The sequence below is a fragment of the Tenrec ecaudatus genome, chromosome 16 (assembly GCF_050624435.1).
Source record: "Tenrec ecaudatus isolate mTenEca1 chromosome 16, mTenEca1.hap1, whole genome shotgun sequence".
In the NCBI taxonomy this organism is placed as follows: domain Eukaryota; kingdom Metazoa; phylum Chordata; class Mammalia; order Afrosoricida; family Tenrecidae; genus Tenrec; species Tenrec ecaudatus.
In genome coordinates this window covers 21,233,355-21,251,821 of record NC_134545.1, presented here as the reverse complement: position 1 = coordinate 21,251,821, position 18,467 = coordinate 21,233,355, and the positions used below count along the sequence as shown (strand labels likewise).

Here is an 18,467-nt window from a genome sequence, read left to right as displayed (position 1 = left end):
AAGATCTCCCTCCTGAGGCCCCTGGCCTGGCTGTGGCTCTGGTGAGCTGAGCATACACCCCGCCTGTCTGCACAGAAGAGGAGGGCAGGTCGCCTGGGGCACAGGCAGTACGTGTCTGGGATAGCAGGAGAGCCAGTCAAGACCACTGGACTGCCACTTAGCTGATGGCAACCCAGCGCTCACTCACAAGGGCAGGGCTTCACTGCCGTGTCAGCCTGGCCCACCCACGCTCTGCCACGGTGGCACTGTCTCCGAGCTCAGAGCCATAGAGGGTGAAGGACCCCATGAGGCCTTGGTGGCACCCACTGGCTAAGTGGGGAAGCGAGCCTGGAGGAGATGGGCTGCTGAGCAAAGTGACCCGGCCACAACCAAGTGGGACCTGCCGAAGGCCCCTCGAGACACCACAGCCAGGGCCAGGCTCTGCGAGAGCACGGCAGGCAGAGCTCAGGGCAGCCGGGGTGCACAGGACACCACGACAGGGCTGAGAGACTGCAGGTCATGGTTTATTCAGGGTGGGGGCCAACCCAGGATGTCACTGCTGCTCTTCTGGCAGGGGCTGGTAGTTGGGGTCCTCCTCTGGGGTGTCTAGCAGCAGCTTCCTGGGGGCATTCATGCCAAGCTAAGCCGAGTACCACCCACCAGGCCCAGAAGTAGGAGGTGGTGGCCAGGCGCCCCCAGTACTCACAGGAAGTTGGGGGTCAGCAGCAGCCTCTTGCCTCCAGGCTGGTTGGGGAACACATCCTCCAGGAAGTAGTAGACGTGGCCCACAGTGATCCCTGGGGAGGGACAAGACCACCTACACAGGAGGCCAGGGCCAGGATGGCCTCCAGGAAGTGTCTGGCTAGGCCGATCCCAAAGGTCTAGCTGAGGGCAGGTTTGAGGGTGTTGGGGTCAGAGGCAGGGGCTTGGGTGCTCATGAGGGGCCTTGGCCCTCCACGCGGCTCACCCAGCAGGTCCACTAGGATGGAGTTGCCCAGTAGCAGCGAGATGCCCAGCAGTGCCCAGGGCAGGAAAGGTGCCTGGATGGTGAGGAGCCCGAAGAGGTTGACCCTGATGCTCGGGCTGCGCCGACTCCACACGTACACCAGCATGGCCACCAGGGCCTGGCTCAGGAAGAACAGGCCGCCCAGCAGCCCCAGCAGCTGTGCCGAGTCAAGGGGCCAAGGGGCTACCACCTGCCCTGCCCTGCCCCTTGGAGCCTTGGGTCTTGACTGGGTGAACCCTCCTCTGCTGCCCTGGGAGCTGACCTTCAGCCCCTTCTCCAGAGAGACAGCTTTCTACTCCCTCCCACAGGAAACTCACAGGGGCAGTTCTACCCGGTTCAATGAATCCATGCAGTGAGTTTGTTTGTTGCCCCTGCTGGGCGCTCTTGATTATCAAATCGCCCCCCTCCCCACCCCCAATCTGGCCCGTGCCCCACCCGCATCCAGGGCGCAGCCTGAGTTGGCCTTTCCCAGAGCCACGCTTGGCCCAGCTGGGGTGTGAGGGCGAGCCCCGGAAGGATACCGTCATGAGGACGCCCCCGAAGAGGAGCATGACCACGAAGTCGGCAGTGCGGCCTCGGAACGAGCCCTCCTCCAGCAAGCGGCAGTAGCGGAACCTGGGCGCCGGTATAGGAAGCGCAGCGCGCCTGCCTTAGTTTCCCCTGCCCGCACAGCCCGCCCGCTCGGCCGGCCAGGGTGCAGGATACACGAACAGCATGTTGAAGAAGAAGCCAAATCCCAGGGGCCCAAAGAAGAGGAAGCTGGTGATGAGCCGCCACACCTGCAAGGCGGGCGGGGGCGGGGCGTGCTGCTGAAATGGGCTGCAGCCTGGCATGGGGGATGCTGTAAGCGTGGGGCTATAGGGGCAGGGCGAAAGTGGGGGGGCGGGGGTGTAGGGCTGTCCTGGACGGGAGCAGAGGGGCGAGGTTGGGCAAGGCTGCGGGGTGGCAAGGGGCTGCAGGGCTGCGGCGGGGCGGCGGCACCTGGAACTTCCGGAACACGAGGTGCGGGTTGAAGTAGAGCTGGAAGGGGCTCAGGAGATCCAACTGCTGCGGAACCCGGGCGGGCAAGTCAGGGGCTGTCCGACCCGCCCGGCTGCCGTCACCATGGCGACGTTGCCCGTCCCGCCCTGCCCTCCCCCAGCTGGCTCACCACGGCGGCGGTGGTGAGAATACAGGCCGCTGTGTAGGCTCGCGTCACCGTGGGGACCTGCAGGAACTCGGCCGCCACGCCCTGCCACGCCATGGCGCCTTCTGAGGCACGCGTGATGGGGCCTGAAGCCCACTCTTTAATCCGCTCCCGAGTCCCGCCTCATCCTGACCCTCCGCCAATCCACGTCGGGTGCGCCGTCTATAAGGCGGGGCCGCAGGGCCTCGTAGCCAATGAAAGAAGTAGGCTCGATGGCTGGGCGGGGCAGGCGCAGAGGCGGTTTAACTTGCGGACCAATGAGCAGGCTCCACGGTCGAGCACGTGGCAGTTGTTGTGCCGGCAACGCCGGAATAAAAAGTGACCAATGAGGAAGCGGCCGCTTCGCGGCATTCTAGGGCAGAACCAATAGCGAGGGCCCACGGGACCGGTGCGGGGGCGGAGCTAAGGTCCGGCTGGTGAATGGGGCGGGGCGGGGCGGTCCCACGGCGCGCCCTGGCGTGTGTCCACGTGTCCCCTCCAGCAGCCGGGCACAAACTCAGCAGCCTAGAGGCGGCATCCCAGATCCCTGGTACCCCGGGATAGGGGTTAATTTATTATATTTTTAAGGAGTGCTAATTTTATATTTGTAGCCATTTTTGTTTTATTATTATTGTTGTGAAGATACACGTAGCACAACTTAGCCCATCCGAGCCATGTCCACGTGTACAATAGAGACTGGACATTCTTCACGTTGTGCACACATCCTTGCATCCGAAACACTCCACCACCGTTCACAAAAACACCCCCGAGCAAAATGTAAAATAGACCTTTCCTTGCCTCCTCAGCCCCACCCCCAGCCCACCCCCAATCATCGTGGTTTCTAAACTCAGGTGAGTCACTAAGTGTAGATTCTAGAGCCTCCAGTACCGGGATGCATGGGTTTACTCCTGATAAAACACCACTACATGTATCTGTGCCATCGGGGTGGCTGCAGACAAGTTTTCTCAACAATCTACTTGTCTTAGTTCTTTGGGGCACCCTTAAAACAAAGGCCCCCCACCTAAACAGGGGATTCTGAAGATAAGGCGGAGCAGTCAGCTCAGAAGGTTATACTTTTGGCCCATCTCAAATCTTGATGGATTTTTCGCGAAGGACCCAGGACAGTCTTGGGGGCTTAAGGAGAAGTTGCGAGGAGCGTGTGAACCACCCCGGTGAGGATGCTGCTCACTCTTTCAGGGTAAGGGCTGTCCTGTGAGAATTTCATTGGGAGGGGCGGGGGCGGGGGAACCTTACCCCACCCACCCTCCCACCTTAGTCTTGCCCCTGCCAACTTTGTTCCCCAAGCTCCAAGAACCTTTCAAAGTCATGTGATCCGAGAGAGAGGGAGAGGGAGATCACCTATAAACATGTGTACACATGCCTGGAGGCTGTATCAAGAAGGCATAGTTTCCCATACTGGGGTATTTTTACTAAAGGTGTGCTGTTGTTAGGCGCTATGGAATCCGTTCTGACCCATCCCAACCCCATGCACAACCAAACAAAACCCTGCCCGGTCCTGTGCCAACCTCCCAATGGCTCATGGCTCATGTGTCCACGCATCTCGGTCAAGGTCTTCCTCTTGTTCGCTGTCCCTCCCCTGGACCAAGCAGGATGTCCTTCTCCAGGGACTGGTCTCTCCTGACAACGCGTCCAAAGTAGGTAAGACGAAGCCTCATCCTTGCCTCTAAGGAGAGCAAATGCTTTGAGAATGATGAGGACAACGAATGTACAAATGTGCTTTACACAGTGGATGTGTGTATGGATTGTGATAGGAGTTGTATGAGCCCCTAATAAAATGATTTTTAAAACAGAAAAGGAGCACTCTGGCCTTATTTCTTGCGAGACAGATTTGTTTGTTCTTCTGGCAGTTCGTAGTTCTCTTTTTTGGAAAAAAAAATGAACGATTTTACTGAACAGAACTGCAATAGTGCCTTAAAAGTAAAATAAGGCCATGCACTTAAAAAATAGTAATGCAAAGCTTTCCAGAAGACGGACAATAGAGGGAAAACCGACAGTGTTCAAGTTAGGCCTATGTAAACCCAAACCTAACTCACTGCCATCGGATCAATTCTGACAACCAGCGACCCTACAGGGCAGGGCAGAACAGCCCCTGACTTCCAATATTCGTCTGCACCGCAATTCAGATGCACTGATTCTTCTTCGGCCTTCCTTATTCAGGGTCCAACCTGCACACGCATAGGAGGGGACTGATTGGGCAGAATCGGCTCGGACGCACCTTCGACCTCCAAGGGACCTCCTTGCTTTTCCAACCTTGGAAGAGGTGCGCGGCACATGTATCCAGTGTGGTGCATTGTTGGATGGCGGCCGCTGCCTCTGTGAGCACTGATTGTGACTCCAAGCAAGAAGGAACCCATGCCCAGTTCAGGCATCCCTCCGTTTCCCAGGATGTTGTCTACTGATCCGATTGCGAGGACTTGGGTCTTCCTTACATGGAGGTGTCGTGGAGTCGATTCCGACTCATCGCGATGCTGTGCAGTTGCCACGGGCCTTACAGTCGGTCCTTACCTGTAGCGACACGATGAATCAGAATCGGCGCGATGGCCCTGCCTTTGGTTGGTTTTTCATCTGAGGAGGCAACATTTGATTGGCAGCCTGTTCTCGGGCTACAAGGCAACCAGTGAGCAGAGGGAGGCTTTGAGGGGCAGTGGTCTCAGGCAGGGTACAGCCAGGAGGGCTGAATCAGAGAGCGCGTGGGTCTGGACAGCGAGGAGGCCAGCATGACTCGGTAGCCTGGCCCACAGTGCGTGGGCGAGAGGCAGCCGTAAGAACAGCCTTGCTGAGCTTGGGCATCTATGTGGTGTCTCCTGAAGAAATCAGAGAGTGGCATCGGGAGGTAGGAGTAGGCACTGCGGGCATGGGCAGGCGATGCCCAAAGGCTGAAGGGAATAGAAGGGGCCAGGCCTGGGCCAGATGGAGCCAAGGGACCCTGGGACAGCCTGGGTCCAGGAGCTGAGTCAGGAGAGGACTCCGGAGACAGGGCACTGAGAGGTCCAGGGAGACGTGGGGCAGGGCCAGGCCAGACAGCAGATAGTGCTGGGAACCATCTGGACGCCAGGGTGGGCGCCTGCCAGGCTCCGGAGCGGTGAGAGGAGGGGGCGGTGGGTTTCAAGTGGCTGGGAGGGAAAGGAGGTTTTTGGCAGGCCAACCCTCCCCGGGGTCAGGCAAGGGCCAGTGGGAGGCAGTCAGCTCCCCTTTGATGCAGCTTGATAAGGTGGCGCCTGCAGGAGGCACACTCCTGGAGGCTGGACCCAGGCGGGGAGGGGGTGATGGCTGGGTCCTGCTGCCCTGGGGAAGAGGGATCCCTCCTGGGGAAACTGAGGCCCACTGGAGGGTGGGCAGGGCCCAGGAAGCCCAACCTGGCCACCCTGCTGAGCCTGCTCCCCCTGGGACCCTCCAGACAGCTATTTCTGGGGCAGAACTGTCTTAAGCAAGACCTCCGCCTGGGCTGGCCAGCTGTGTCCTGTTTGGAGGGAGAGGCTCCCCTGGGCCGGGCCAGGCCAGGCTCACGGGCAGATCACCGAGTAAGTCAGGGAGGCCATCGTGTGCTCATTTACTGCAATGTGAGGTGAACTGTTCACAGCCGTTTACCACGTCTTCCAGGACCCCTGGCAGCGTAGTAGCTAGACGCTGGGCTGTGGTCCACAGGTCGGCAGTTTGAAACCACCAGCTGCTCTAAGGGCTTTCTACTCCTGTAAAGAGTTCTAGTCTTGGAAACTCCCAGGGGACAGTTCTAGCCAGTCTCACAGGGTCTCCATGAGTCGACATTGACTCGATGGCAGTGAGTTGGGTTTTTGGAGGCCCGTAGCCTCGGGCTGGACAACCCCTTGGGGCTCACCCACCCAGCTTGCTCTCCTCCCAGAGCCACAGGCACGGGCCCTGGTGAGAATCCAGAAGCCCAGGGTCATCCATGCCCTGCCCTGTCCCTCAGTCCTTCAGAGTCATGGTCAAGGGCATCGGATGTCTCTACACACCTGCCCTGGCCTCTCTCCTCCTCTCTACCTCACCACCTCCACCACCTCTGCAGGTGCCAGCATCTCTCCTGGGACTATGGGTCCTCTTACCCATTCCCTCCCTCCCTCTCTTCTCCCTTCCCTCCAGCTGGATGCTTTGTTAAAAGAGGGGAAGTAGACAGGTGGGGGCGGGGAAATGATGCTCCAGGAAGCCCTCCTTGATCAGCTCTGGAGAGACGGCAGCTCCCCTCCCTTCTATTTAGGAGCCCTGGGTGGCGAGGTGGGTCCCACGTTGGGCCGCTAACCACAGGCCAGCAGTCCGAGACCACCAGCTGCATCTAAGGCTTTCTGTCCTTGTAAAGACTTCCCATCTCGGAAACACGGACACTTCTACCCTGTCCTATGGCATCGTTAATGAGTTGGCACCGCCTCGATGGCCGTGAGTTTGGTTTGGGTTTGGTGATGTAGTGGGCTAGGCGCTGGATCATTAAGCACAAGGTGGGCAGTTCGAACCCAGCGGCTGCTCTGTGGGAGAACGTGGAGGCAATCTATGTCCGTTAGAGTGGACCCTCTGGGAAGCCCAACGGAGCAGCTCTGTTCTGTCCAGGAAGGTCCCTCGGAACTGTGGTCTCAGGGGCAGCGGGTTGGGCCTTCTGTCACAGGCCAGGCTAGGGGAGTGGGGTGGTGGCAGCTGCGGCCGAATGAGCTAGTGCCTTCCTACTGACCACCACAGGACCCCTTGCCTGCCCTGAGTCCTCTCCATTGGGTGCAGGGAGCTGTCCTGGGGGTTCTGAGCACGGTCCCGCACCCTTTTCCTGACACCTGGGTCCCAAGCCCCAATCTCAGTGGGTGGGCACAAGCCAGGCTCCAGCTATTGGCCCTTCCTGCCTTGGCGTGGGGTATTTTTAGCACCGAATAAGGACCAGAGGGGCCGCAGCTGTGGTGACCGGAGCGTGTGACCAACCGGCAACAGGTGGCCGCTTCCAGCCTGGGTTGCAGAGGAAGTGGATGGGGCTGGGCCCGGAGCCCAACAGCACAGTGGGGTCTCCCCCCCCCAAGAGTATGCAGTGCCCTGGGGGAAGGAGGGGCAGTGGGAGCCAGGGGAGATGGTCCTTGGTGAGAGACAGGGCATGATGGAATGGTAGCTGTTTGGGGCAAAGAATGGCGGCAAGGGGCCAAGTAGATCAAGGCTGAGCTAGGCGCTGGGAGCACTCGGCAGGGTTCTGATACTGGAGGGGACGCCCCAGTGTCTGTCTAGCCCCCTCCAGGCTGAGCATGGGTTGGTGCCAGGCCCAGAAGGAGGCCCACTGGCTGGTATTGAATGGGCCCAGTTTGGGGTGCTGTGGGAACATGACACCCACGCTCCTCGGGGCACCCCGACCAGGACCCCCTGACGAATCCCGCCAGCTTCTTCTCATGCCCACCCTTACCATGGCCACATAAGCACTGACTGTGTCCAAGCACCACCCTCCCTGGCCCAGCTGTGGGGCTCAGCAAATGGCTGGACACGTGACGGTGGAGACCAGGGCCCTGGGGCCAGTGCTGCCCCTTCATGGGCCTCAGTGTCCCTGTCCTGGGGATTAAACCAACCCCACTGCTGTTGAGTCAATTCCAACTCTTGGTGACAGGGCGTCCAAGACGGTCTATCTTTGTGGGGGTAGCCAGCCTCATCTTTATCCTGCGGAGTGACTGGTCGGTCCCAGCCTCCCCCCTACTGGTTAGCAGCCCAGCCCAGCCCACAGCACCACCAGGGCTCCACGGCTGCCTGATACCAAAACACTCAAAAAACCAAACCCCCTGCCATCGAATTGATTCAGATTCACCAGACCCTGTAGGACAGGGTGGAACTGCCCCTCTGAGTTGTTAGAGGTGAGCAGTCTAATTCATGGGAGCAGACAGCCTCATCTTTCTCCGCTGCAGAGTAACTGGTGGGTTTGAACTGCCAGCCTGGAGCTTAACCTGGCGCTTAACCCACTGCGCCACTAAGGAAGCCCTGGAGACTAGTCTCCTCTGTCCCATGTGAGGTCCCTCTCTGTCCACAGGTGAACCCAGGACTGGAACCAGTGGTGACCAGGGCAGCTGTTTCTCACCAGACCACACTGCAGAAACCCCGACCGCCACTCTCTGAGACAGCCTAGGAGACTCGGCACAGAGAGGTGAGGTGAGGTGACCTGGCTGGTGACACACAGAAAGGGTTCCTGAGACACACAGCAGCACCAGGTCTGGCGTCGGCCCTGGGATGGGAAGTACGTGGCACCCAGGTGTGGAGACAAGTCGGGTACTGGACAAGCATCCCCTGGCACCAACAGCTGGTTCAGTGTCTCCAATGTGAGACTTAGGGTTCAAAGTGCCCCCATGCTGACTGACCCACAGTGGCAGAGGCACGTCCCTGTCCTGCTGAGAGCTGTCCCAGCTGCCAGGACCCTTGGCAATTGTCCCCAATTCCCCTTCCTGCAGCCACCGCCACCTGAAAGTCATAGCCACCCAGGCTGGCCTGTCCCTGGGCTGCTTTGGGCCAGGGGGCTGGCCCAGGTTCAGGAGGACTAAATGATCCGCATGCTACGTGCCCACAGGGACACTGGGAAGAACACAGTGCCAAGACCGTATGACCCTGGAGTGGCTGCCTGCACACCCCGGAGGGCCCTCTGCCCCTCTGCCCAGCACAAGAGACTCAGAGCCTCCAACTGGCAGGTGAGAAGAGTCTGAGAAAGGGCCTGTATCCCCTCCCCCGCTGGCTTGCACCCCCTGTTGTCCCCCGTAGAACCAAGGGCAGTGAGGGCTAGGGTTGGTGCAGCCACAGGAGGGTGGTGGTGGTGGGGGAAACCAGCACTGGCTGTCCTTGTCCCTCCCCAAGGAACCCCCACCCTCCTTTCCTTGAGATGTGGGGGCACCTGAAGCTTGTTGAAATTTTGGAGGGATGGGGAGCCCTTTAAAGAAAAACGAGTCCCCCCCAAAATAATAATAATAATAAAAAAGAAAAACGAGTCCTAGTGGCAGTGGGTGAAGTGCTGACTGCAAGGTTGGGGGCGGTGGGGGGCCTCGAACTCACCAGCCACTCCCTCTGGGGGAGGAAGATGAGGCTGTCTGACTGCCGTTCAGACAGGTCCCGCCACCGTGAGCGGTGGTTCATGTGGGCAGGGAGACCTGGCACCTTGGAAGAACGGCTCGGCGGCCGCATCCAGCACGCCAGCCTCGGAGAGGCGTCCTGGTGGTGCAGTGGATTAGGTGTGGAACCACCAACCCCTGGGGGGGTGGGAAGTAGGATAGAGTTGGAGTCTTCTGCTCCCACCAGGAGTTCGGGACTCGGAGACCCACAGGGGCCCTGCTCCCTGGTTTTGTAGGGTCACTGTGTGCTTGGTTTGGGGCTTGGGGTCCAGTCGTGGTGAAATGTGTTGCCTGAGTCAGTGGCAGAGCCAGCGCACAACTGACCAGGTCCCTGTGTGCCCCGTACAGCAGGGGAAACTGAGGCTGGGAGCTGTAGGAGGCCAGCCACAGCACCCTACCTGCTCTGGGCCCCGCCAGGAGGGGTCTCCAGCTCCCCAAGAATGCTGGCGTCAGGACTGCAGACTCGGGGCTTAACCACGGCGCCCGGTCCCTTCCCCTCCAGATGTCCGCCCAGCTGGCCCAGGCACGGGGGTATTTTTAGAACAGCCAACCACAGAACATTCATGCCTTCTCATTAGGGCTGGCTGCAGAGCTCCAGCTGCAACCAGACCCGTTGCTCAATCTTCAAATATCAAAGGGAAGAGGGGTGGGGGTCGCAGGGCTGGCTCCCTGCGTCTTCCTGGATCATTAAGCTGGAAATGAGACCAGGACCTGAGAGAGTGCTGGGAGCGGGGAGACTTGGGGAGCAGTTTGCAGGAACCTTTCCAAGGCCTTGCTCTCCCCACCTGTCCCCCCCTCCCCCGGCTGGGACATCTGCTAGGCTGCCACCCATGGTCACCCATCCAACAGGAGGGACAGTTAGGGTCCCAGCCCACCAGATGCCCAGCCCAGGGAGAGTGGACAGACACAGAGGTAAGCCCCTGGCAGGCTGGGTTGTCTGCCTCTGCTCAGAACTGTGAGGCAGAGGTTCCAAGGCTTCTGGGCACATGGCAGGGGACCAGGCAGCTGGTAGGAGCCCCCCATTTTAACCCCAGAGGAAAACCCGCTGACATGGGATCACTTCCGACTCGCAGCGACCCTACCTATATAGAGTTTTGAAGTGGTCATCTTCCCGGGAGCAAAGAGCCTCATCTTTCTCCCAGGGAGCGGTCAGTGGGTTTTAATTGCTGACCTAGCGGCTTGCAGCCCGACACCTGCCTCACCGCACCACCAAATCTTTTAACATAGCTGAGCCACCCCATGCCACCATGTCAGTTCAACTCATGGTGTCCTCCACGGGGCTCACGAGGTTGTCTTTATGGGAAGAGACAGCCTCATCTTTCTCCTGTGGACCGGCTCTTGGGTTTGACCTGACGGCACCGCCGAGGCTTCCTGCCAGGGCTCCCATTGTTCAGTGCCGTCAAGTCGGTTCTGACCCACGGCGGCCTCACGGTGGAAGCCAGGGTGTCAGTCCCTCTCCTTGACCTGCCTCTTCTTCGCTGCCCCTCTACTTGACCAAGCATGATGTCCTTCGCCAGGGACCAGTTTCTCCAGACAGCTTTCAAAACGTAAGACAGAGTCTCACCATCCCTGCCTCAAAGGAGCACTCTGGCCATACTTCTTTCCAGACGGATTTGTTTGTCCTTTTGGCAGTCCACGGTACTTTCAATGTTCCTCTCCAGCAACACATCACAGCACTGAATTACACCGGGGCTCCTCGAGGCCAGCCAACAACGCAGGCTCTCAAAGAAAAGACTGCTCATAGTCCTGGGGCTCCCTCTGGGGGTGCTGGGGCAGTCCTGGGCTTACTGCCCAGCTGGCAGCCTGGCTTCCCAATCAGGGGCAGGAGGCATGCCAGGAGTAGACAGGGCTGCTGGCGTCAGATCTCACCTCTTGGGTGTGGGCCATGGGTGCTGGTCCCCATGGTGTGTGTGTGTGTGTGTATGTGTGTGTGTGTGTGTGTGTGTAAGAAGCAAGTCTTAACACCAGGTGATGGTACCCACACTCAGAGGCCAAGAGGCTGGCCCCTAGAGTGGCTCAGTCAGCAGGGGGGCCAGCCACCACTCCCCCCACCCAGGGATGGATGGGCCTGCTGGGCTAAGTGGGATGAGAGGCTGCGGCCGTGGTGTCCAGCCTGAGCAACCTGACCTCTGCCCCACGCCCTGCTCCCAACCAAGCTCCCTGTCCTCAAGTCGAGCTGACGCACAGTGGAGGAGCCCGGCTGAGCTAAACAGTGGTGTGGCTGATCTTGCCCGGAGCAGCAATTGCGATACTATAGAACAGGATGGTACTCCCCGGTGGGTTTCCAAGATTGAAATGCTTTGTTTTGCTTTTTTTTAACTGGAAAAGTAGCCCCCGCTCTCTCAGCCATCACCGAGAGACGGGACTTGCTCTTCAAAGCCGCACAAGATAGCTATGCTTCGAACACGCGTCTGATCTCCACCAGGGCCCTGCTGACCCCAGACAGATGGTAGGGAAGGGAATCTCAGTTGTGTTTCAAGGTATCGAAAACAAAAATATTCCTATACATCTTACAGGACTGGTATATGACTGCAGGAAAGAATTTCATGTCATGAACCAAAGCCTCCCTCTGCTCCCCTTCCCGATTCCTCCTCGGCAGCTATGGACACATCTGTACGACTCAGTCCGGCAACAATCGCGTGAGAACCAAATCACCAAACACCCCCTTTTTCCCCCAAAAGAAGAAATGTGATTAAAATCAAGGGGTTCAGTCCAGCCCAGAGACTGTGAGTGCAACATCATTGAAGGCCCTGACTGCTCAGTGACGCTAGGTCTGCTCTTATTGTACGTTCCGCTGTGTGTGTGTGTGTGTGGCGGTGGGGGAGGGGAGAGGTGGAGATGGCGGGGGCGGGTGACCAACAGAAACAACTTTCATTTCTGTAGTGTTTAGTTTTCAAATAATTCCACCAAGAACCAGCTCATTGAAGTTTTATCATCCTCCTCCAAGGCAGCATCGTAATGATGGAAATTATCCTTTTTAACAGATGGGAAAATTTAGGCTAAAAAAAAAAAAAAGAAAGAAAAAGTGCCTTTGTGTCCCCTGGTGTCTGCTGCTGTTACAGAAACTGGGGTTCAAACCAGGCCTTCTTATTCCCTAAGCATGTTTATTCCATGCTCCCACATACTCTGCCATGGGTTGTGGTGGGAGAGTGTGGGGTATGCTCTGCATGAGTCACCCACCCAGATGAGTTTGGGGGATGCTGGATGCAACTGAGGTTCCCAGAGCCTTTAATAAATCCCCAGGATGGGGATGGAGAACAGAGCAGGAGCCACACACAGCAGGCGCAGAGCAAGAGTGAGTGAGGCAGGTCTGGGACTCGGAGGATTGCCAGCCGCCTGGTGGGCTAGAGGATCTGACCCCATCTACAGGGACCCCAACCACTTAGAAATGCAGCCCCATGTAGAGGGTCTATTCAGCCAGGCTACACATCTGAGTCTTCATTTTGAATCTCTACTTTTATACATCTTGGCTCAAAACAGAAAGACCAGAGACCCAACACAATCTGTGTATAGGAAACTCAGGCTAACACTGTCAGGACATTGTGTGAGTCTGGGTAGACTAGAGAAACAAATTCATAGACACTCGTGTAAGAGAGAGCCTTATATCAAAGAGTAATTGCATATTGAATAAACAGCCCAGTCCAGATCAAGTCCAAAAGTTCGATATTAGCCCATACGTCCAGTACCAGTCTAAATGCTTTTTCAGACTCATGCCACACAGGCAATGGTGCCGAGTGCCAGTGGTTGGAAAGTCTTGTGGATCCAGTGGCGGTGGAAGCATCTTATCGCTGGCGTGAATCTCCACGTGGCTCCTCCAGCTCCAGGGCTCTGCCTCCATCAGCATGGCTCCATGTGGCTTGCCAACAGGAATGTCCTGCAGGGAGAGCGTGTCTGTGTGTATCTGGCCTCCAGTGAGCTGTTTATCTCTGTGGCGCCTCCGAATGAGGTCATTGAGCTGCGACCTGAGTGACAGGCTAGGCTCCCCCTGCAAGTTGACACTGGATTGCGTAACTACCGCAGACATGTAGTGTACAGTGCCTCCCCACCTTATTCTTCCATCAGGCCTTTATTCACAGGGGAGCTACCCATTTCCTAGACCTCTGCCCTCCCAGACCTCCATGCGTAGCTCTGAACTTGAAGCATGAATTGTCCACAGGGTTTGGAGTTACTCCCCTTGAAATACTGAGATCAATGACTGACCAAACGGTGAAGCCACCAGCTGAACGACGGTGGGCAAGGAGGTGGCAAGTCGATTCCCTAAAGACTCCTGGCTTTGGAAACCCCGTGGAGCGGTGCTGCTCTGTCCAGAGACAGCGACTCAAATTTGCAATGGATTTTTAAAAAATAGGTGATTCTAAAACCGTTGTGTTGAAGAAAGAGCCTCTGATATAATCAGTTAAGTGGGGGGGGTATTTCTATCATCAATGGGGTTGACCGTACCCAGATTAAAGCTGGAGGGTCCATGTTACTCAGTGACACTGACCTGTTGATGCCGGGGAAAACTGGCACAGAAAAACGGTCCTGGGATCCGACCCTGGAGTAGCTGATCAGTGTCTCTGCAGTTCTCATAAGCCCTGGAGGGCCAATCAGTCTCCATCCGTGATGTCAAGATTCTCTGCAAGAGTCCCAGGTGTCCTCAAACTATGGCCCGCGGGCCACATGCGGCCCGCCGAGGACATTTATCCGGCCGGCCGGGTGTTTTTGCCCCGTTTTGTTTTTTACTTCAAAATAAGATACGTGCAGTGTGCATCGGAATTTGTTTATAGTTTTGTTTTGTTTTTTAACTCTAGTCCGGCTCTCCAACAGGTCTGATCCCCTGTTTAAAAAGTTTGAGGACCCCTGGTCTAGACGTTGTCTACGGCTCGGACTCACCTTCCCGCTGCATTCTGTAAAGTGCCCGTGTGAGGGGCATTAAATGTCCCCCCGTTTCGTTCTTGCAGCTTGCTTCTTGTGTGTCCGTTCCCGTCTGCTCATCAAGACCAGTGGTTCTCCACCTTCCTCATACAGCTCCGCGGCCCTTTCATACAGATCCCTGGGACCCCAGTGAAAGGGTCGGTCGACCCCTCAGGGGTCGAGACCCACAGGCTGAGAACCGCTCATCAAGATGCTCAAGAGACTGAGTAGCACCACAGCCAAAACACCGCTTCCAAGGCGGACTCCCTGAGCAGCCGTCCTCCGCGGCTCCTCGGCCCCAGGACGCTTCCGTTTGACTGTGATGTCACAGGCCCTCTGAAGACTGTGTCTCAGTGCCATTCCCATCCGGTTGGAGGTTCTGCTTGGATGCTGGCAGAGACTCCAGGTTAGCGGTTCTCAACCTGTGGCTCTCGACCCCTTTTGGGGGGTGGGGGGTGAACCACCCTTTCACAGGAGTCGCCTAATTCATCACAGTAGCAAAACGGCAGGGATGCAGTAGCAACGAAAATAATGTTCTGGTTGGGGGGTCGCTCCCCCATAAGGACCTGTCTGAAAGGGTCATGGCCTGAGGAGGGTGGAAATCCGCTGACCTAGGTGATGGTGGGACATGGGCATCCTGGGCTGCTCTCCTCTCCAAAGAGAGGGTGTGTTTCTCATCATTAAACCACCTCCCCATGCTCAAGAGGACAATACAAACCCCACTGTCAGCCTGGATGGCATTCTCTGTAGTCTGGCCCACAGGGATCTCTTTAGCATATGACTGTGCTGCTGATAGGGGCCCTGAGATCCATGAGTCTAGATAATTTTAGCAGAGCACTGGGAAGGAGGGCATGGCCCTCGGCCCCTGCACGCAGATGGACATGACCTCTCCTGAGGACTGCATGGTGTTGGGACAGCCTGACACGGTACCCCACTCAGTTTTCGGCAAGAAGCTACAGCATTTGCTAGGAGCAATATGAGCCGATGGTAACTCTTTATTCTTTCTCGTTTTTAATCATTTTTCTGGGGGCTCTTACAGTTATTAGAACAATCCACACATCAATTGTATCAATGGAACTTGTATATAGGTTGCCATGATCATTTTCAAAACATTATCTTTCTACTTAAGCCCTTTGATATCAGCTCCTTTTTTTCCCTCCCTCTCCCCTCCTGCCCTCATGACCCCTTAATAAATTATATATTACTTTTTCATATCTTACACCATCCACTGTATCCCTTCACCCACATTTCTTTTATCTGTTTCCCCTTGGAGGGGGTTCTGCATTGATCATTGCTATCAATTCCCCTTCTACCCCCTCCCTCCTCCCATACCCTCATGGTATCGATATTCCCATTACTGTTCCTGAGGGGTTTATCAGTCCTGGAACCCATGCGTCGAAAGCCCTTATCTGTACCAGTGTACATGCTCCAGTCTAGCAGGATTTGTGAAGTAGAACTGGGGTCATGATGGGGGGGGGGGAGGAAGCACTAAAGAACTAGAGGAAAGTTGTGTTTCATCAGTGCTACACTGCACCCTGGATGAATCATCTCTTCCTTCTGACCCAGCTGTGAGAGAAGGTCCAAGGGGTCTCCACTCTGACCCCTCACCTTCACGTCGATATCATTGCTTTTGATCTTCTGATACCTGATCCCTTCGACACCTCGTGATCGCACAGGCTGGTGTGCTTCTTCCATGTGGGCTTTGTTGCTTCTGAGCTAGATGGCTGCTTGTTTACCTTCAAGCCTTTAAGACCCCAGACGCTATCTCTTGCAATAGCCTGGCACCACTTTTATACGGAGACTCTTTATGGGAGCAGGGAGCGGGAAGCCTCACCTTTCTCCGACGGAGTGGCTGGGAGTTTCGCACTGCTGACCTGGGGGTTAGTAGATTCCTTGGGTGGGAAGCACCTGATTCTTGGCTTCACAGGACAAAAGAAATTCACGCCAAAGCCTGGTCTGTAATCCAAGTGGGTTTTTATAAAGGATAGAAGTTTCAGGTTTAACAGTCATGAACACAGGCGTGCACACACCACCCCCCCACCCCCCACCACCACACCACCCCCACCCCCTCCACCACCACCCCCACCACCACCATCACCACCACCCCCTCCACCACCACCCCTGAAGCCAGAGAGAGAAAGAGAGAGACCACAGCACTGCAGGGCTGAAGGCAGAGGCTGGGGTGGTGGGGGTGGTGGGGGGTGAGGTGAGGGGTGTGTTGGGAGGGCGGTGATCTCCAAGTTCCAGTTTTTAGGGCCTCCTGTAGGAGGCGAGATCAATGGTACTGGTTGACCCCGTTGGCTGAATGAAGCCCACCTAGTCTAGATTGGGTCAATCCAGGTGTACCACCCACCTAGGTGTACCGCCCTTCCTGGCTCTGAGCCTGAATTTGGAGCATGCCCAGTAGACACCCTGGTCCTGGTCCTGGCTACCGCCTCCACCAGGCCTCTGACCTAGCCCCATGTGTAGCTGGCCACAAATTGTCCAGGGCGGTGGGCACACGTGTGGGGCTCATGTCCAGGGGCACAGCTAGGACTTGGCAGCCACAGACAGGAGCAGATTCACCAGAAAGCAAAGGATGGGTTTCACCCCCTCAAAGACGGGGACACCAGTGGGGCTGCCCTCACACATTGGTCAGTAAACACAGGTAAGCCCCGCATGTCTTGCGTGTGGGAGTAATTGGCCTTGTTCCTGGAGTGTGGGGTGAGCCCACGAGGCCTGAAGGGGCAGTGCCAAGCTTGGTTAGCTTCCTCCTGCAGGGAGCTTGGGAGGGGTCAGCGCTGTGGACACAGCGACCGGGCTCTGTCGTCCTCGCGTGGCCGGTGCAGGTACTGCACCCTTCATCTGCGCAGAGCCGGGGCTCAGTAAACGAAAAGCAAAATTCACTGCCCTCAAGTCAGCGACCCTGTGAGTTTCCAAGATGTAACTATGTCCAGGAGGAGAAAGCCTTTTCCTTCTGAGGAGGGGGTGTTGGTTTCGAACTGCTAAACTTTCGGTTAGTAGCCTACTTCTTAACCCACTGAGCCAAGGGAACCAAATGGGCTGAAAGAGAAGCTAGCTAGAGGGAAGCTGAGGGGAACCCCATTAGGGCCCCTAAAGGGCTGAGTGAGGAGCTGCAGGCGGCTTCAACAGGACCTGAGAGGGGCAGAACAGGGTCCCTGATGGGGCCCCAAAGAAGCTGATTAGGGAGCCAGGAAGGGCTGCACAGGGCGAGGCAGGGAGCCAGAGCTGGCTTGTTGGGTGCTCCCAGGGGCTGATTGTACCTTGAAGGGCCAGGAGGTCTGAGGCAAGACGCTGAAGCCCTTTCTCTGAGAACCCCTACCCCACCCCACTCCTGCCATCCGTTCGATTCTAGCTCCTAGCAACCCGTAGGATTCTTTGACACTAGTCATTGGTCCAGCCCTGGTTCAAAAGGGGAACAGAATTTCAATTTTCTCATAGGATCCAGGTTTCTGGGACACCTTGAGGCTGGAGGAACCCCGAAAGTCGGTTTCTCTGGGAAAATATTGACCCTGGAACTGAAACAAATGCTCCCTGAAAACACACACACACACACACACACACACACACACACACACACCCTGGGACACCTTGAGGCTGGAGGAACCCCGAAAGTCGGTTGCTCTGGAAAAATATTGACCCTGAAACAAATGCTCCCTGAAAACACACACACACACACACACACACACACACACACACACACACACACACACACACACACACACACACACACCCTCCCTCCCTCCCTCCCTCCCTCCCTCCCTCAGAGTGATTAGTGAATCCGGGTGGTTTCTGTCAAGGGCACACTCTTTCCTGTGATTACGGGCCTTTTTACAGGGGCCCCCCCAGGGGAAGAACTTTATAGGGTGGGCTGGGGGGAAAACGTGGAGGAATGTTGGTTCTTAGCAGACTCTATGAAGCCTTACATATACCAGATGAAATTGACGATCGTAACCCCACAACATAAGAAGAGCCGTTTATGTTAGCGTCCACACAAGCATGTGTGCGCAGCTAGGAGCCTGCCCCATAGGGTCGCTATGAGTTGGTTTTGTATTTTTTAACCAGTATAGAAATTGCTGAACGGGCGTATGACCTGCCAAGTAAATTCGCACCCCCAAATTAACTCTCTTTAAAAAGTGTAGTGTTTTTCTAGACTGTTTCACCAAAAAACAAAATATCCCGTGTGGATACATTTTAATGCATAGTATAGAGACCTGCAAAAATCAAACAAAAGCCAAAGGCGATCGAATGTTTTCCCTCCAGACCCACTGTCTGGGTGTCCGGTGACTCCAGGAAGCTCACCCTGCCTGACTTTCTATGGCCATAAATAGCCTCCCAGGCAATGCTG

General features: G+C 56.5%; 1 protein-coding gene across 1 annotated transcript; it reads right to left on the bottom strand.

The window, feature by feature from the left end:
• Positions 1-504: 504 nt before the first annotated feature.
• On the bottom strand, positions 505-2,233 carry DERL3 (derlin 3). Its single transcript, XM_075534052.1, has 7 exons — positions 2,136-2,233; positions 1,967-2,032; positions 1,691-1,764; positions 1,507-1,600; positions 947-1,142; positions 686-776; positions 505-599 (listed from the first exon to the last, which is right to left on the bottom strand). Exons 1-7 carry the CDS (start codon positions 2,226-2,228, stop codon positions 533-535), a joined length of 681 nt encoding a protein of 226 aa, XP_075390167.1. The 5' UTR covers positions 2,229-2,233; the 3' UTR covers positions 505-532.
• Positions 2,234-18,467: the final 16,234 nt, after the last annotated feature.

What these genes read in the sequence shown, in the direction of transcription:
- DERL3 (XM_075534052.1), bottom strand. Translation starts at nt 2,228, where the DNA reads ATGGCGTGGCAGGGCGTGGCGGCCGAGTTCCTGCAGGTCCCCACGGTG. An exon ending in TCGTGTTCCGGAAGTTCCAG is followed by an intron (nt 1,765 to 1,966) that starts GTGCCGCCGCCC and finishes CCCGCCTTGCAG; the next exon opens with GTGTGGCGGCTCATCACCAG. An exon ending in CTGCTGACCCCCAACTTCCT is followed by an intron (nt 600 to 685) that starts GTGAGTACTGGG and finishes GAATGCCCCCAG; the next exon opens with GAAGCTGCTGCTAGACACCC.